Source organism: Xyrauchen texanus, chromosome 47, assembly GCF_025860055.1.
Source record: "Xyrauchen texanus isolate HMW12.3.18 chromosome 47, RBS_HiC_50CHRs, whole genome shotgun sequence".
NCBI lineage: Eukaryota > Metazoa > Chordata > Actinopteri > Cypriniformes > Catostomidae > Xyrauchen > Xyrauchen texanus.
In genome coordinates this window covers 20,203,324-20,221,775 of record NC_068322.1, presented here as the reverse complement: position 1 = coordinate 20,221,775, position 18,452 = coordinate 20,203,324, and the positions used below count along the sequence as shown (strand labels likewise).

The 18,452-nt window shown below is 43.2% G+C and overlaps 1 protein-coding gene across 20 annotated transcripts in view; it reads left to right on the top strand.

Moving 5' to 3' along the window:
- The window catches only part of LOC127638727 (CUGBP Elav-like family member 2), a 200,402-nt gene that overhangs the window by 84,997 nt on the left and 96,953 nt on the right, over window positions 1-18,452 (top strand). For 3 of the 20 annotated variants that reach the window (XM_052120401.1, XM_052120396.1, XM_052120386.1), the window contains exon 1: window positions 16,390-16,498. The exons of the other annotated variants lie outside the window; for them this stretch is intronic. In XM_052120401.1, the coding sequence (XP_051976361.1) occupies window positions 16,422-16,498 (77 nt within the window). In that variant the 5' untranslated portion in view covers window positions 16,390-16,421. Of the gene's footprint in view, window positions 1-16,389; window positions 16,499-18,452 lie in introns of those variants that run through there. 20 annotated transcript variants of the gene reach the window in all.

The window sequence follows — 18,452 nt, the reverse complement described above, 5'->3', positions numbered from 1 at the left end:
TACTATTTTTGTCTCCGTGCATTGCAGCCTGCCGGGCCTGTCTTCCACTCTCTCTCACACTCTCTTTTTCTCTCTTGTGTTCCCTCGCTCTCCTCCTACGTGGTCAGTCAATACATGTTATAGGCCAGCTGGGTCCAGACCCAAGGGGAAGAGAAAGAAGGTGTGAGAAAGAGAGAGAGAGAGAAAGAGCGAACACAAAGGACCAAGACCCCCAAGAAAATGAGGGGGGGGGGGGGCAACAAAAGAACAGAAGGAGGTAAAAAAGGAAAGGTAACAATAACAACAGCAGAAGGGAAAAAAGGGAAACCTTTGACCTGAGTGTGTGTGTGTGTGTGTGTGAGAGAGAGAGAGAGAGAGAGAGAGAGAGAGAGAGAGAGAGAGAGAGAGAGAGAGAGAGAGAGAGAGAGAGAGAGAGAGAGAGAGAGAGATTGAAACGATCTTTATTGTTCCATTATATCCAAGATTTACAACACTATTGTTGCCTGTATCATTTTACCTCAGCAACAATTCATTTAAAATTAAAATTAAAAAGTAAAAAATAAATCTGCATTATCAATAACACATAAAACCTCATTTATACCCCAAATTCTTAAAGAAAATTCAACATTATTGATCAGCTTATAATATGAAAATTCAATTTTGATCCTTCCTTTTACCATACACTTCAACATCATTTCTACATCTGTTGAGCCAATTTCCAACTCTTTGTTTTTCCTTGTTTTCCACATTGCAAGCTTTGCTGTACCAATTAAATAATTTAACAAACACAATTTTCCTCTATCGAACACTTTGTATTTAAGTCCCCCGATAAAAACTTTATGGGAGAACTCCTCACCAAAACCCTTAAACCAAGCATCAAGCAAATTAAAAAGACCTCCAAGCCTCAAACATCTTAAGAACAAATGTTCTATGGTTTCTTCAACACTACAAAAACTACAACCCCCCCCCCCCACTGCTGGATTCAGGTGTGCTACGTGTCTGTTTGTAGCTATCGCCTTGTGGATAAGCCTCCACTGCAGATCAGCTGTCCGCTTCTCAATGGGAGGCTTATACAGGACTCTCCACCTATCCCTCACTAGGAAGTCTGGCTCCATTGTCTCTGTCCACTTTGAAAAACTCTGCCGCCTGAGTGAGTCCATGTGAATAACTTTCACTGTAACATACAGCAATGCTTTTTTTGATGCAACGTCAAGCTCTTCTAACTGTGGAGTTTTAAAAGTCAGTATAGATCCTTCAAACTCTCCTTGTTCTTCACTGACAGCAGGAATAATTTTCAACTTTGGAAAAACTCCTTTCCGCTGTTGTACATTTCCACCAGCAACAAGGTTTCTGTAACTGCTCGGCAAAGCAGCAAAAAGTTCATCTCTCAATTTTGAAGCAATTCTTATCGAGCACAAACCAGATGGTTCTTTAAAAGTGTCCACTGAACTCCATCTGCCATTATCCAGTAAATGTCCCAGTTTAGTGACTCCGTTCTTTACTAGAGTTCTCCGAATGCTGACTGATGATAAAAATCGAGTTTGAATCAACGGATTATGAAACAGTGGTTCCTCTTTAATCCAGTCTCCAAGCTCATTCAAGTTTCTCTCCACTTTCAAAACCTTATTCCAAGCTTGCAACATTTATTTATATAAAGAAGAGAGATTGTCCAGTCTCAACCTGTCCATTTTCAATAAAAACAGGTGTTTGTCTAGTCCAAAACTTTCAACCATCTGCAGGAATGCACATGCCGTCGGTGTCCATGCTAAATCCTCTTGATAGAGAAGTTTCTGCACTGCTTGCAGCCTGAAAGCGACAGTTCAACTCTTTACATCCACCAGACCTTGACCTCCTTCATGTAGCGGTAAGTAAAGCACTGCAGCCCGAGTCCAGTGTTCATCACTCCAGAAAAAATCAACAATTTTCCTCTGTATGTTACAAATCAGTTCGCTTGGTGGTTCCAGAACAATGACTTTGTGCCAAAGCATGGAAGCTGCCAGATTGTTTGCCACCAGAACTCTTCCTCTGTAGGATAATTGTGGTAATAGCCATTTCCATTTAGACAATCGAGCTACTACCTTCTCCAGCACTCCCTCCCAATTCTTAATTTTAAAATTTTGCTTCCCTAAAAAAACACCTAACACTTTTATACCCTTCCTCCCCCAGATCAGTCCTCCTGGAAGTTTCGGAGGTCCGGTGTCTCTCCACTGGCCAATAATGAACCCCTCGCTTTTCTCCCAGTTAACTTTAGCTGAGGAAGCCATCTCGTATTGCCTAATGCTTGTTTCCAAAGCTGTTACATAATTTTGTCCTGAAATACAAACAGTTATATCATCGGCATAAGCAGACATATACACCTTAAAAGTTTCCTTTACACCTGTAATTGAAAAACCACCCAAATCTCTCCTTAATTTACACAGCAGAGGTTCAATTACAAGACTATATAATTGCCCAGAAAGAGGACAACCCTGCCTAATACCTCTAGTGACTGCTACTGGGGCACTTATTCCTCCACCAACCTTAATTAAAACTGATACATCAGAGTATAACAATTTAACATAAGAAATGAATTGATCACCGATCCCAAAACTCTTTAACACTTTAAAAAGATAGTCATGATCCACCCTATCAAATGCTTTTTCTTGGTCTATTGACAGGACACCCAAATTAGAATCATTTATACAACCACAATCAATCACATCTCTTAAAAAGAACAAATTGTCCATTATTGATCGGTTTGGTACACAATATGTTTGATCTTTATGAATCAACAAGTTTAAAACATTTTTAAGCCTGTTTGCAATAGATTTTGAAAATATTTTATAATCTAAACATAATAAGGATACCGGCCTCCAATTCTTTAAAAAACCTAGATCTCCTTTTTTTGGCAACAGCGAGATTACAGCCCTCCTACAACTAACAGGAAGCATTTTATTTTTAAAACATTCTAGTACAACTTCATAAAAATCTTCCCCTATTATTCCCCAGAAATGTTTATAAAACTCAGCTGTTAATCCATCAATTCTTGGAGAACGCCCCCTAGACAACTGCTGCACTGCTTCTGTTAACTCTCCATATGTAATGATATCATCCAAAGATTGACTTTTTCCTTGCTCCAACTGTGGTAAATCTTTAAGTAAGTCTTTTGCACTATCAGGATCTCATTCCTCAGAACTATACAACACAGAATAAAAGTCCATCGCCAACTTCCTCATTTCAGCTGGATTTGTTGTTATATTTCCATTTTGGCAACAAAGATAATGCATCTGTTTATATTGAACTGTCTTTTTTTCCAAATTAAAAAAATATGAAGTTGGGGCATCCATGTCTTTGATGGAACAAATCCATGATCTTACAAGTGCCCCTTTCACTTGTTCTTGAAACAAAGTTCCAAGTTCTCTCTTTTTCTTGCTTAAAAGCGTACCATTGTCCTGTGCTCTTCCATTTTTTGTCAAGTCCTCTTCCAAACACTCAATTTCCTTTTGCAAGCTTTGTATAGTTTTTTTCACATTCAAAAACATACAAGTGGAAAAATTTTGACAAAACTCTTTAATTTGCACCTTGCCTACATCCCACCATTGACTAAGGTTTTCAAAACCGCTTTTTCTTTCTTTCAATTTCTCCCAAAACAGCTTAAAACTATCACAGAAGGATGTGTCTTTAAGGATTTTTTGATTAAAATGCCAATAATACCTAGGTCTTGAAGTTTGCTATATATTGAAATCAAACATTATTAAATGATGATCGGAAAAACCGTTCGGCAATATTGATGCACTCATTACCCTATTTTCCACCATTTTACTTAAATAAAACCTGTCCAGTCTAGCCCCCCTAACCATATTTTCTATAACTTTAATCCATGTATACCGTCTCACTCCAATATTCCTTCTTCTCCACACATCTATTAAATCATATTTTCCCATTATATTAGACAATAATTTACTAGAGTGACTATGTGGCTCTTCACCATACCTATCAACTAAAAAGTTAATAGTACAGTTTCAGTCCCCTCCTAACACTAACCAAGTGTCATCATCAAATTTTTGAAGGGCTTTATCTAATTTGTCAAATACTCTTACTCTTTCCATCCCATTATTTGGAGCATACACATTCACTAGAACAAAAACATGTTCCCCATACTGTATTTTTAGTAATAATACCCTCCCTTTTTCAATTTCTTCAGTAAATAAAATATTGACAGTCAACCCTTTTTTAAATAAAATAGCTACTCCCGCACTATTGTTTGTCCCATGACTTAATATCAAATTCCCTTTCCACCATCTATTCCACTCAATTTCATTCTCATCATTACTGTGAGTCTCTTGCAAAAACACAATATTAACTTTATTTATATTTAAGAACTCAGATATCACTACTAATTTATCCCCATCTCTTCCTCCATTTATATTTAAAGATCCCACTCTTAAGTTCTCCATAAAAAGGTTAGAATATAAAATGGACAGAGACAGAAAGAGAGAAAGATAGCACATCATAAGAATCACCCAGTGCATTTTAGCCATTACTTTTTAAAAGGAGACGGCCCTTTATTGTTCATCAATTTCGTAATCAGTTTCTTTAATCTAAACCTCTTTTGTTTGCTCAGTGCATCATAACTTACTGTACGCTGCAGTACTTTCACTGAAAAAACAAATTTTTCCACATCTGGGAAAAAATCTTTCACCTCTACTGTTTTGCCAAATGTTGTGTCCAAAAAATCATTGATCTCGTCCAAAGAGTACATCTCTTCCATATTTTGAGACCCAATCTCAGAAATATCCGAAAGGGTATCCTCATCCCTTAATTCTTCCTCTCTAGCCATCTTGGGACAACGCAACATCTCGTTCACCTCCATATTAACCACTTTTTTCATCTGAACATCCTCACTTTCCTTACATTCTGATCCAAGACTTTCCTTAAGTTCTACAGTCTTGTCAAAAGTCCTTTTTCCATGTTCTACACTACTACATGATGCAACAACAACACTTCCATCACTTTCTTTTATTTCATTTTGAATCGTTTGCTCTCCATTGGATTCGTTTCTTGCCTCTGAATCAACAGTAGGAATCACAACAGGGATTACATTGGGAATCGTTTGCTCTCGATTAGATTCATTGGCCTCTGAATCAGCAGCAGGATTCAGTGTGACATTATTAACGCCACTACTACCCGCCTGATTTGGACACTTAGACCTTTTATGCCCCACATCTCCACATTCAAAGCACTTTAAACTGCCTGTGCTAGCATATACCATGTATGTTTTCCCTTCATGTGAAACTCTAAATGACACATCCAATTCAGGTTGTTTCAGAAACATTGCCACCTGTCTCCTAAACGACATAACATGTTTTAGAGCCGTATTTTTGCATCCGAGTGGAATCGTTTTTAGCGTACTAGCAGCCTTTCCATACCACAAAAGTGCACGCTCAATTTCGTCAACAGGGATGAACGGAGGCACGTTTGAAATGATTACTTTTCGGGTCGGGTTAACCAGCGGAGAAATAGCAACAAAGAGTCCACTTACCGAAATCCCGCTGCATACTAGACGGTTAACCAAATTCTCTTCCTTTAAGAAAACCACCACAGCTTTATTCATTCTTGACGCCGAATAGATATTCTCATATCCAACTTGTTCTCCAATTGATACTAAAACTTCCTCCACCGCCACACTCGATTCAACCTCACACCTGACGCCATGACGGTGTGATGGTGGCGGTGGCGCTTCTCCGCCCTCAGGCCGAGATGCCATCCCAACTCCGTCAAACAATCCTTCCGGCAGCGATGCACCAAATAATATTCAAAACACTATACTTCGTAGGTTCTCACTTTTAAATAATCCCCCTTAGTTAGAAGAAAGAAAAAAAGAATAACAGTAGAAGAAAGCTTGTGAACACTCTCACACGCACCCAAGCACTCCCGCAAGATAGAGAGAGAGAGAGAGAGAGAGAGAGAGAGAGAGAGAGATTGAGCTAGAGGAGGAACTGAATGAGAGACGTCTTGTGGCTAAATTCCATTATCTTCTGTGAGAGAGAATTATATCAGCTCTCAAGTGCTTTCATCAGAGAGACTTCTTAACCCAGAGAGAAGGACATGTGAAAGAGTAAGGGAGAGAGATTGCAGCCTGTGGTGTGAGCACTTGTTCCGAGGTTACTAAATAAGCTGCCTACAGGTAGCATTTCGTTTTTTTAAAACCAAGGGTAAATTGTGCCTACTACCTGACAGATATAACTAAAATAGGTGTCTTGAGATATCACACATTTTTCTGTGACAGCCCTAGGCTTTGTAAACCACACAAAAAGAGTCAGGGGAGTGGTCCACAGTTTTTTAGCCAATCAGAAATGCTTTCTGCCTCTCGGGTGTTAAGTCTGCTGACATTGGGTTGGCTGACATGTTTTTGGGGGCCTAGGTTTTAAAGAGTGTGTGTGTATATATATATATATATGTATATGTATTTAAATTTCACTTAATGCAATTAGATTTTGTGAAAATTAGTATGTTATTGCACCCATGCTAGTTTTTTATGCTGCTTGTAGATGCTGGACAACTGTACCCCATAATTATACTTTATCAAATGTCTTTTTTTTTGTGCCTTTTACTGCTGTCGGTGGTGCCTTTTCACAGTATGCCCTTCTCTTCAGACACTACTACACCACAGCAAATATATGTCTGTTAACATGATTTGTGATAAAATCACTTACTAACCTTTTCTGTGTAAAGTTATAGCTAATGTTATAACTTTGTTGCCATGACGATGTAATGTCAATAAACCCTAAAACTCCTGAAACTTAAAATGACTGTAAAAATGTCAATTTAAACAACTTTACAGCTCAAATAAAGAGTTTTAACGGGAGATTTTTTTAACAGGAGAATTAATGCAAGGGCTTTTAAGAAAAATTATAAGCTTCATATTTCTGCCTTTAAACCCTCCATAAATTGGACTCATTCACTTCCGCTGTAAGTGTCTTACTGTAATCTTGATTTTGCTATATTTAAAGAAAGGAGGGACGAGTCGAAATATGTTTTTGTGGTAATCAATATTATGACACAAATTCTGTCAATTGAGCTTCACTTGCATTAAACCTGGAATATTCCTTTAAGATAGTAAATATTGCATTGTGCGGCAAGGGCTAAATGTTTGTAAACTGTCCAGAACTAGCGTTCTCTTACGAGAGGTTCTCTCGTATTGCATAAGCTAGCTTACACTACGGGAAAGATGAGATATTGAATATCTTTTCTGAGATATTGAAGCCAAAAAATTATCCTTAATTTTGTATCATTTGTCAACGCAGTGCAGCAACTGCAGACCTTGAGCGGGCTAGCTAGCGAGCTCATTGGTTGCTCTGCGGCAACTGCTGCAGCCTACAGACGAACTTGGGCGAACTCGCGTCCAATGGGAGGCGTCCGCGCGCTTACTGCATCAAAGCCCGCCAAAATGGCCGTGGCTAGAGTGCATATAAGTGTAGTTCGTAGGCTGGAACCCTGATTTTCATCTCTTCAGTGAAGCTCTTTGCATCTCTGAACTGGAAGCCGCGTCGCCGTTCGAGGGGCATCTAGCAAGCTTGGACAGCGCTCGAAGAAGCCGGCCGTCTTCGCCACCTTTAGCCATCCTGCGAGCTACGCCATCCGGCGACGTATCCTTTTTTAGAGCAAGCTAAGTTCCTCAGCGAACTTCACAAATAGAGTATTGAGCGTCTTTTTAAAGATGCCTCGCACTTCCTGCGGCTCATGCCGCGCTCCTCTCAGCACCGGAGACCGCCACCTCATCTGCACTCTCTGCCTGGGACGGGAACATGCAGAGCTCGCCCTCGCTGACGGCGGATGCGACCTCTGCGAGGAGCTTCCGATGTCGACCCTGCGGGCTCGACTCGAAGCATGCAAAACCGAAGCGACCGCGCCGCCTTTCGTTTCGCCGCGCAATAAGAAGCGCCGCTCCCAAAGGCTGCCGGAACCGGTGTTAGAAGCGACTGCCTCGCCGGAGCCTCTCCCTCGAGTCTCGCTTTCACCCTCCCCGCCCCCCCGGGATGCGCAGTTGCCGCCGAGCGGCCACACTGCTGCCATCTGGGATGACGAGGCGGAGGATAAGGGTTGCTGTTCCATCATGGCTTCGGACAGCGAGGAGTGGTCAGGCTCCCAAGCCTCCTCCTCGGCCCAGGAATCCAGAGGATTCGGTAGCAGCACACCTTTGCCCGCCCTCCGCGAGATGGCGGTCTAAACCGGTGCTCCCGTCTAGGCCTGCAGAACTACTTCCGCCTGTGTTGGCCGCGCCTATGCCGCCGCCGGCCAAGCCGCATCTGCTCTGCATTCCATGGCCGTCTTACAGATCCTCCAAGCGGACCTCCTTCGAGAATGGGATGAGAAAGGCGGACACCCAGAGGCTGTTTCAGATCTAAGGAGCGCGACGGACAACGCGCCACTCTCTCCGTCCGGTCTCTTCGGTTCCGCGGTGAGTGGCATTGTTACCGTTTCACGGAAGTCCAGAAAGACACCCAAGCCATGAATCTCTTCCTGCCTCGTCGCGCTAGCTCCTCTGCAGGCCGCCCACGTGACCAGCCTCCTGCACGAGCCTCTTCACAGCGCCCAGCTCAGCAAAGCCAGACTTTTCAGCGTCGACAGGGCGGCTGCCCTAGATCGCGCTCAGACAGCCGCCGCAGACGGCCGCCCCCCGTGGGCCTCGGCCTAAGATTGCGTTGAAACCTGAGCAACCGAAGTCCTCCTAGCTTTGTTGAGAAAACGACGCCTCAGTCCTGCCGCAGCCGGACAGCCGTCAAAGCTTCGCCCTCTGTCAGTCCCCTTCTCTCAGGCTACTGCAGTGGTGGATTCAGCAGCCAACAAGCCGGTGATACTGCCCGCTTGCCTGCACTCAAACGCCGTTTTCACGGCGACCCAAAGAAATCTTGTAAAGAGCAAACATGCCTTATGTGTAGAAAATGTGCCCACAATCCAGTGTTCACCCCTACACACAAGCATTACACGTCCCGTGTTCCTATCAGAGCCCACTCACATAAAGCGGACACAGCCTGCTCGAGTGTTAGAGTCAATAAGCGCGCCCACGAATCCGTCGCGGCGCCCTTCTCTGGCAGCTCTGTCACACGACCAGCCTTGTGTAGAAAATGTGCCCACAATCCAGTGTTCACCTCTACACACAAGCATTACACTTCCCGTGTCCCGATCAGAGCCCGCTCACATAAAGCGGACACAGCCCGCTCGAGTGTTAGAGTCAATAAACACGCTCACGAATACGTCGTGCGCGCCCATTCTCTGCCGGCTCTGTCACACGGCCAGCAAACACTTCTCTGTATGTAAGTCCCGTGCCCGTGACTATGCTCGCGCATCACTTAACAGATGTGACTCTTTCCCCATTCACCTCAATCGGGAAGTCACTCACAGAACAGCCTGTCCCTGCTGTCTGCGAGCAGTCATGCATGAGCACAGTAAGCGCACTCACACATTCTGTTCAGCGCGCTGTGTGCGGCAATCAGGGCGATTTGGCCATTCACCCTCTAGCGTTATGCTTCAAAGCGTGGGAAGCTATCCCAGGATATCCAAATGGGTGTTAAGCACAATAAAACAGGGCTATTTGCTACAGTTCGACCGCCGCCCTCCCCGCTTCAGAGCGCGGCTCGAAACTATTGTGAACACGGAAGCAGCCTGCATGCTTCGTTCAGCGACTAGCCGCGTCCATTCAGATGAACAGCCTCACGCCTCTGAAAAAATTTCAGAGAGTGCTAGGTTACATGGCCTCAGCCGCAGCAGTACTTCAGCTGGGTTTACTGCGCATGTGCATGCGCCCGCTTCAGCATTGGCTAAACACCCGCGCGTCTCGCCGGGCTTGGGCCACAGGCCGCCAGCTGATCAAGGTGACTCAGACCTGTATTTCAGCTCTGCAGCCCTGGACAGTGGCCGAATGGTATCAGCGGGGAGTGACGATGGGAGCTGTATCTCGCTGAAAAGTCATCTCGACAGACGCGTCCAACACGGGTTGGGCCGCGGTCTGCGAGGGCTCTCCGGTTTTTTTTTTTTTTTGGCCTATGGTCAGTTAAGGAAAAGCTCCTTCACATAAATTGTCTGGAAATGATAGCAGTCAAGTACACGCTTGTGCGTTTTCTCCCGGTCATTCAGGGTCACCACGTCCTGGTCCATTCGGACAACAGATCTGTGGTATCCTACCTAAACCGTCAGGGCGGTGTCAGATCCAGGAACCTCTTCCATCTGACGAAACGCATACTGAGTTGGTCCCAGTGCCACCTGCGCTCGCTGAGGGCGACGCACGTGCCAGGCCACCTGAACGACGGCCCAGACAGACTGTCCAGAGACAATATTCCCCCAGGGGAATGGTCCCTGCACGCTCAAACAGTCCAGAAGTTATGGTGCATATTCGGCAGAGCAGAGATAGACCTCTTTGCGTCAGAAGAGAACTCTCACTGCCCAATATTTTTCTCGAAAAGCGAGGAAGCGCTGGCCCAGGACTGGCCCAACTGCCCGCTTTACGCCTTCCCTCCCGTCTCGCTATTGCCACAGGTAATGCAGAGGATCAGGGAAACGTGTCACTCGGTGCTCCTCATAGCCCCGCATTGGGAGAATCAGACATGGTTCCCGGAGCTTACGCAGCTGTCACTGACAGCGCCGTGGCCCATCCCAGTGAGAGCAGATCTCCTCTCTCAAGCTCGCGGCATGGTCTGGCATCCCCACCCAGAGCGCTGGGCGCTGCAGCGTGGGTGATCAGCGACTACCCGTCGCTCTGCCAGAAGGGGTAATAAACACCATCATACACGCTAGAGCCCCTTCCACGAGAAGACTCTATGCGTCAAAATGGTCTGTGTTTTCAAAATGGTGCACCGACAGAGACCTGGACCCACGGACATGTGGGGTGTCGTCGCTGCTCGTGTTTTTAAAAGAGCTGCTGGATAAGGGCAGATCCCCATCCACGCTCAAAGTGTATGTGGCGACCGTCGCGGCGTTCGCTGAACCCCTGCACGGCCAGTCACTGGGAAAAAACGAGCTGGTCATCCGCTTCCTCAGGGGAGCTAGAAGGATGAACCCCCCGCATCCCCCATCGGTTCCTATCTGGGATCTTTCTATAGTTCTCGAAACTACGAAAGCCCCCCCTTTCGAACCGCTTCAATCCGTGGATTTGAAATACCTTTCACTCAAAACCCTTTTTCTGACTGCCCTGTCATCAGTCAAACGTGTGGGAGACCTTCACGCGCTGTCTGTCAGCGCTGCGTGTCTTGAGTTTGGACCAAGTGACTCCAAGGTCATTTTAAAGCCTAGACACGGCTATGTTCCCAAGGTGATCGGTACTCCTTTCAGAGCACAGGTCATTTCCCTATCGGCGCTGCCAGCATCCGATAGCGAACGCGACGCCAATCTCCTTTGCCCAGTCAGAGCACTGAGATTGTATACTGCGCGCTCCGCCTCTTTCAGACGCTCTGAGCAGCTTTTCGTTTCGTTCGGAGGGCGCACCAAAGGTCTCGCCGCCTCGAAACAGATGCCTTTGATGCAGTAAGCGCGCGGACGCCTCTCATTGGACGCGAGTTCGCCCAAGTTCGTCTATAGGCTGCAGCAGTTGCCGCAGAGCAACCAATGAGCTCGCTAGCTAGCCCGCTCAAGGTCTGCAGTTGCTGCACTGCGTTGACAAATGATACAAAATTAAGGATAATTTTTTGGCTTCAATATCTCAGAAAAGATTAATCTTTCCCGTAGCGTAAGCTAGCTTACGCAATACTCGTTCCCTCGTCTAGAGAGAACCGAGGTTACGTTAGGTAACCGATTCATTTGCATTTTTTATTTAATATGAATTACTTATTTTAATTCAAATGGTGAATAAATTGATCCTATCAGTCTTGCTGTAATGATATTTGCCAATACAAGTACTCTTATTTTGTGTTTGCCATTTCAGTTGTAAAATACTAATATTGACTAGACTGACTATAACTGCATTGACTAATGGCATTATTCAATGTATGAGTATACATGAGTCACCTTCGATCTGCTGTCCAGCTCTAGGCAGTATTCAGAAAAGTGTTTCTTAGAAGTAAAGATTAATCCAGCTCAGTTCGCTTTTTAACATAATTTGAGTCAAATCAATAAAGGACATCTTGGCTCATATCTAAAGTGTCTCTGAGTGAGCTCTAGGGTTCGTTGCACCCCGTTCTCATTCCCAAAGTGTCCAATTTTGACGCTTGTGTAGAAGCCGTCCGCGTCTGCATGATGACGCCAAAGGTGCCCCCTTGCGCCCTCTCCTTGACGCGGTGAGAACCCCCGTTGTTTTTAACGAGAAAACTTTGGTGTCCGTTATAAATCTTTGAATATTACTTTGTGTCAAACCTCAATGTTTTATTATACTTATAAATATATTAGTGTGATATTACATTATACAATCATTTATAATATTTTAGATTCCCTAACCCAACTCCATTTCTAAACCTAACCAATTATCAACAATATAAAACATGAAAGAGACACTTTGATATACATTACACTATTTATAGATATTTTTAAGCACACAACCACACATTTATGCCTAAACCTAACCAGTTCTCAGCAAGATAAAATATGTAACAAGCAAATCAAGATTTCTAAAAATGCACTATGATAATATTCCAAACTTTACGAATGCATTGTTCGAGTAGCAGCGTGAAACTGAAGGTTTTAATCAGTGAAAATATTCATCCTCCATGAAGGCATCCTGATCCTGTGCCATCCTGATTCTACCGGCACGTCTCATTCCTAAAGTTCATGTAAATTAGTGATGGGTCGTTCATGAATGATTCGTTCATATTGAACGAATGTTTTATGTGACTCAGAATAACAAATAGTCTCAGAGAGCGATTCGTTCATTTTGTGTTGACCGCACATGCGCATTGCGCAACCTCTGTTCATTTGTTACGTGAAAACCCCATAGGCGCTGTACAGGAAACAGAAATGATTAGTTCACCTTTCAACTCTTTTCGTCCGAGTTGTTCGTACATCTGGTCCGAGTCGTTCGTTCTTGGACAAGAAGACTCGAGAGGTGAACTAAACATTTCTGTTTCCTGTGTGAGCAATGCATAGCGTATACGGCTGTCACGTGACAAAAGAACGAATGACACGGACAAGAAGACTCGAGAGGTGAACTAATCATTTATGTTTCTCGTAATTTGTCCTTGGCTGCATTATAATTGTTTCCTTATCCGGAATATTATCAAAGTTTGCGTAAGTAGACGTGTTGGGAGGATTTGGCAATTGAAAATGTAACATTTTCATTTAATTCTGCTCAAATGAATGAAATGACTTGAATAAAGATACGTTCATTTTGCTGAAGGAGACTCAAAGATCCAAGTCAGTAAAATGATCCGATCTCCCAATCAATGATGTACATCCGAAATTGAGCCCATCACAACCGGTCACGTGACACAAGACATGTGAGAGCCAATTGATTGACACACTCGGCTCTTGCACAATCGTCAGTTTTTGATGCCATGGGTGGGAGAACGTGTTTCGTTTTTGTCTATAATGCTCCTGTGGATGTTTCAGTTAGAGGGAATATTGATTGTTTATCCTAGCATTCTCTTTTGATCTCCATCTCATGCACTTACTTTACAGTGTTTGTATGTGTAATGGATCGTTAGTGTGGGCTATGTGTGGGTTAAGCTGCATTGTAGGTCATAAAAGACCACAGCATGTGTTTCGTTTAAGAATACAAGTTGTTAACTTCTTTCTTCCAGTTTAAGTTGGCCATGCGTAGATTTGTTGCTGCTTATTGCAATTTTATTTAATGCAAGTGCTTTTTAACAACATCTAAAATTCTTCATTACAATTGGTCTTTAAAGACAACCATTTTGGAGTTTTGTTTTGCTCTGACACTTTTGGCTGAATAAGTTATCTAACTACCACGGACAATTTAATTGCATAAGCTGAAAAGAAATGGCTCCTAATTTAGGTTGTATATCCCCAAATCATTTTACTCGATATAATGTGGTCATGTGCTACATGAAGGACACAGCTGGCTTCTTCACTATCATCTGTGTGTATATGTATTAAGCATGAGTGTGTTTCCCATGACCTATTTCCTGCATGTTCTCTGTAAAGCAGCAGCTCGAGACCCCCTTCCCCCGAGGGCATGCGAGGGGAGAACAAAAAGAAAATGCGCTCTTTAATACGCATGAACAGATGAGCACAATAAACAGGGACACATTTTGTACTGCATACACTGCTTGATATAAATACATTGATGCAGCAAATCTTCAATATCTAATAGTTCCTCTATATCTTAACCTGATTTTAGTTTAGGCCAGTGCAATATATACATATATGGTGCCCATAACCACTACGGTAAGTCTTATTCAAGGATTATCAGAACATATTTTGTTGCAATACATGTTTTATTTCAAGAATTAAAGGAATAGTTAACCTGGTAAATGCCAATTCTGTCATCATTTACTCACTTATGTCGTTCCAAGCCTGTTAGTACTGTTTGTTTTTCTCTCCATGAAACACAAAATGAGAAAACTTCTGAAATCTCATTTGCTTCTCATTTAAAACAAAATTATGTTGACATCAGTCTTGTGTGTAAACTGATAATTAGTAACTGTTACCGTGGAGACGTAGTGCGTGTGGAGGCCCACGCTATTCTCCGCAGCATCCATGAACAATTCATCACGCACCCCACCGAGAGCAAAACCACATTATAGTGACCCTGAAGTGGTTAACCCATGTAACTCTACCCTTCTTAGCAACCGGGCCAATTTGATGCTTAGGAGACCTGGCAGGAGTCGCTCAGCATGCCCTGGATTTGAACTCGCGACTCCAGGGGTGGTAGTCAGTGTCAATACTCGCTGAGATACCCAGGCCCCATGACCAAAACTTTTAAACCTTTAAAAGCACACAATAAAAGGCATCATAAAAGTAATCCATACGACTCCAGGGGTTTAATCTGTATCTTCAGAAGTGATATGATTGGTGTGGGTAAGAAACAGATAAATTTTTAAGTCCTTTTTTGAACTATAAATCTCCACTTTCATATTCTTCTTTGTTGGTTTTTGGCTATTCACATTTTTTGTGCATATCGCCACCTACTGGGCAGGCTGACCTCTTCTGATTATCCCGGCGCCGTTTTGTGGTCCGTTCTGCATAACGTGGCGGCTCATTTTTGCTTATCGTGGCCCATTCGGCACGTTTCGCGGTCGACCCACCGGCACGCTCTGTTATCCCAATGGCCAGTCTGCCCCTGATTGGCCCCAAAGTGCGTCGGCCCACTGGTAAAATGCCCAGTATGCCAGATTACCAGTCCAGCCCTGGTTACACATTTTCTAACATAATATTATTTATGTGTAAAACATTTCAAACATGTTCATACGGATGTCTGTTTGTGTTTCCTTGACAGCTGAAGGATGTGCAACAATGAACAAGGTGGAAATCAACATTATTTTAAATCTGTTTAGCTGAAAAACAAATGTTTCTGAAGTGTTTTAGAAACTTAAGTAATTGTAATGTGAATACTTTCCTAGCGAAGTAATCAGTACAGTAACCGAATTACAATTTAAGTTTGCATATGACATTTTTCCTTCTAACCGTGCAGCCCTATATAGGGGTCAGTTCTTAATTAGTTTCCTCTTTAGAGATTCTAAATAAAAAAGGGTAATATTTCATTTGGTGGTACAGAGGACTAAGAAATTAGACTAATGTGAGGTATTAATGTTATTTTGCCTATATATTACCAGACTTCCTTGCATTCTCTTAATAGAAACATTTTGAATCTTATCCTTGCAATATGTCCCTGCCAACTTTAAAAACAAACATACACCCTTGCTTGGAATATAGTGCATTAGTCACAACAAGGACTCATTTTATTATGGTGGGTTTTTTGACAGGCCCAGTCCCCATCCACTTTTATTGTACATACAAATGTAGCTCAGACATTCAGCATAATACAAAATCTACATTTAATAGGGGGGGGGGGGCGGTTAGAAAGAAAAAATAATGGCATTACTAAACGATGCCAAAACTTTCATGTTGGGCAAAGTTTTCCTTGATTTCTCGAAGCATCGTTTGCTTTCATGATTGCTTGCATTTACGTTGATTTACGTTGATTACGATGGTAAGCAACGAGTTGAACGGTTGCTTACCATCGTTTCACAGAAATGCACTGGTTAAAATCTCGCTGGTGCAGCGAGCAACCACGTCTCTCTCTGTCCCCGGTGCTTGACGCTCCGGAGCGTTTACTGTCTCGGGAGAAGGGATTTTCTGAAGGGATTGTTGAAAAAAAAAAAACAACAAAAAACACTAATGAGTGAGAGGAAAAGAATGTGACAAGAGCAGTGTGAGTGAGTGTGTGTGTGTCCCCAGTCAGTGCTGCTCGCGCTGCTGCACCTGTCCCTCTCCGTCTCGCGCGCCCAAACTCGGCAGGCTCGCGCGGAAGGCGGGCGTTAAAAATCCAGTCGGGACAAATCACGGTCAGGCTGAACATGACTTCGTCCTACAATTTGGATTTTATCCCCGAAATTATGGCGGAGGGACGATTGTTTGGCGCGGGAGAGAGGATGTGAGTGCTTCATTGTTTTCTCATGCTATAGCATGTTTGCGCGAGCGTCCAAATAGGGCACGCGGCGTGTTATCAGCCATCAGAGAGATAACGGGGCTGATGGTGTTTATGTTGTTTTTTATTTGAATTAAAGCATCGAATGTGCCGCTACTAAAATGCATTGGGGGAATAGACACGTTGGGTGTATCACTCCGTAATCGGACAGTCCTAATGACGTCTCAGAGTGAGAGTTTTGTTATTTGCTGATCTGCGGTGCATGGGTGATATAGCACCATGCGTGTGATAACGAAGCTTATCTGATCTTAAATAATGTTTTCGAAGGCAGTTCTCAATTGTAAGCCACTTTGTATCACGTCTGATTGTCCGTATATATGCAACAAAAATAACTTGGGTTTTTGTATGTGTACGCCCAACCGCATTTATTTAAATACATGGTGATTCTTATGTCGTTTATGAGGGGTACAGAAGTAGGCCACGAGCATATTGAATATCAGTGGCATTGTTTTACATTGCATACTTCTGATCCGCAGCGCTGTGTCAGCTCGTGCATGTAAGAGGCATGTAACTGAAATGGCACAAGCACAGTATTGAAAACATGTGCCGCTCAGTCTTTGCTTATAAACGGCATCGGAATGCGCAATGAGACTGACTCCCCTTCCTCATTCTCTCTCCCTCTCTATCTGGCTTGTTTCAAATTGGATTTGTTACGTGGCATATGTTGCTGAAATCAGATTAGAGCACGCGCAGGACACATAATTCACTTAAAGCGCAATGTTGTAGGGCGCGAAGACAGGAGGATAGTTTGATGCGCGCGCTTTATCAGCAGAGCGCGAGCTCTTCACAGACGTTGCTGTCCCATTTACGTCCGCTCGCCTTAAACTCCTAACGGTTGATGGGCGCTTGTTTGGCGGTGAGAATTTCCCTCTGTCTTTTTTACTCAACATTTTCCTCAAAATTCCTCTCAACGCTGTTTATATGTGATATTTTGTGTTAGCCTGTCTTTATAACATAGGGATACATTTGAGGCACATTTGCTGACAGGACATCAAAATAGGGAGAAAAACACATCGCAAAATATTTACATGGAAAAAGTTATATTTACATTTTAGTTTAGGATTAATCTATTGTAATAAGCTTAGTTTAACAAAAATATATAAAATATGATCCCTATTTAGGCTACTTTTTCAAAAAATGTCAATCGGTGTATTGTGCGCAATTAATCAGTGTTTTCATGTAAATAAAACTGAAAATGGTGTTTTTGAAACACCCTCCCACACTGAAAATTTTGAAAACGCTTAAACGCTCTTACTGCGCATGATGAAAAAACGTAATGGTGCGTTCAGACCAGAGGCGTTGAGAGTGTCAAATCGAATGGAAGTCATTCATTTTCTATGGCAACCAGCATCTCTTGGCGGCGTGGGTGTCAGAGGAATGTTCAAGTGCAGGCAACATTATGGTAATGAGCTTTGACACGATTCGGCGTCAACTTATTGGAGTATAGAAGTGCTCCGCTCTAGCGAAGTCTAGGTGAGTAGGCTGACAAGCGGTTTCAACAGAAGCTTGGACTAGCACTTCTGTGACAAGGTGTTGCTATCAGTCTCCCAGTACACACACACATATACAGTATATGTAAGAAGGTAGATGGGCAGCATCCAGCTGGCTCGCTTTCCAGCGAGTGAATACTTGTTAATCTCTCTTTTCACTACATGATAAGCCGCTCACCTCTCTGCCAGAGAAAAATTACACACACATTTAGTGAGAATATGAAACACCTGTCCCTTAAATCCCCAACAGTGCAGTTTACGTTTTTGCCTGTCATAAGCCACTTCAACTGCCAGCGGTTTTCAGCATTGTTGATTCTAGCTTTTTGTTTTGCAATAAAGTGAAGTCATTTGACAGGCTAACTTAATTTTAGATCAGAGAACTCTCCAGAAATCCTCCAGGACACAAAGAA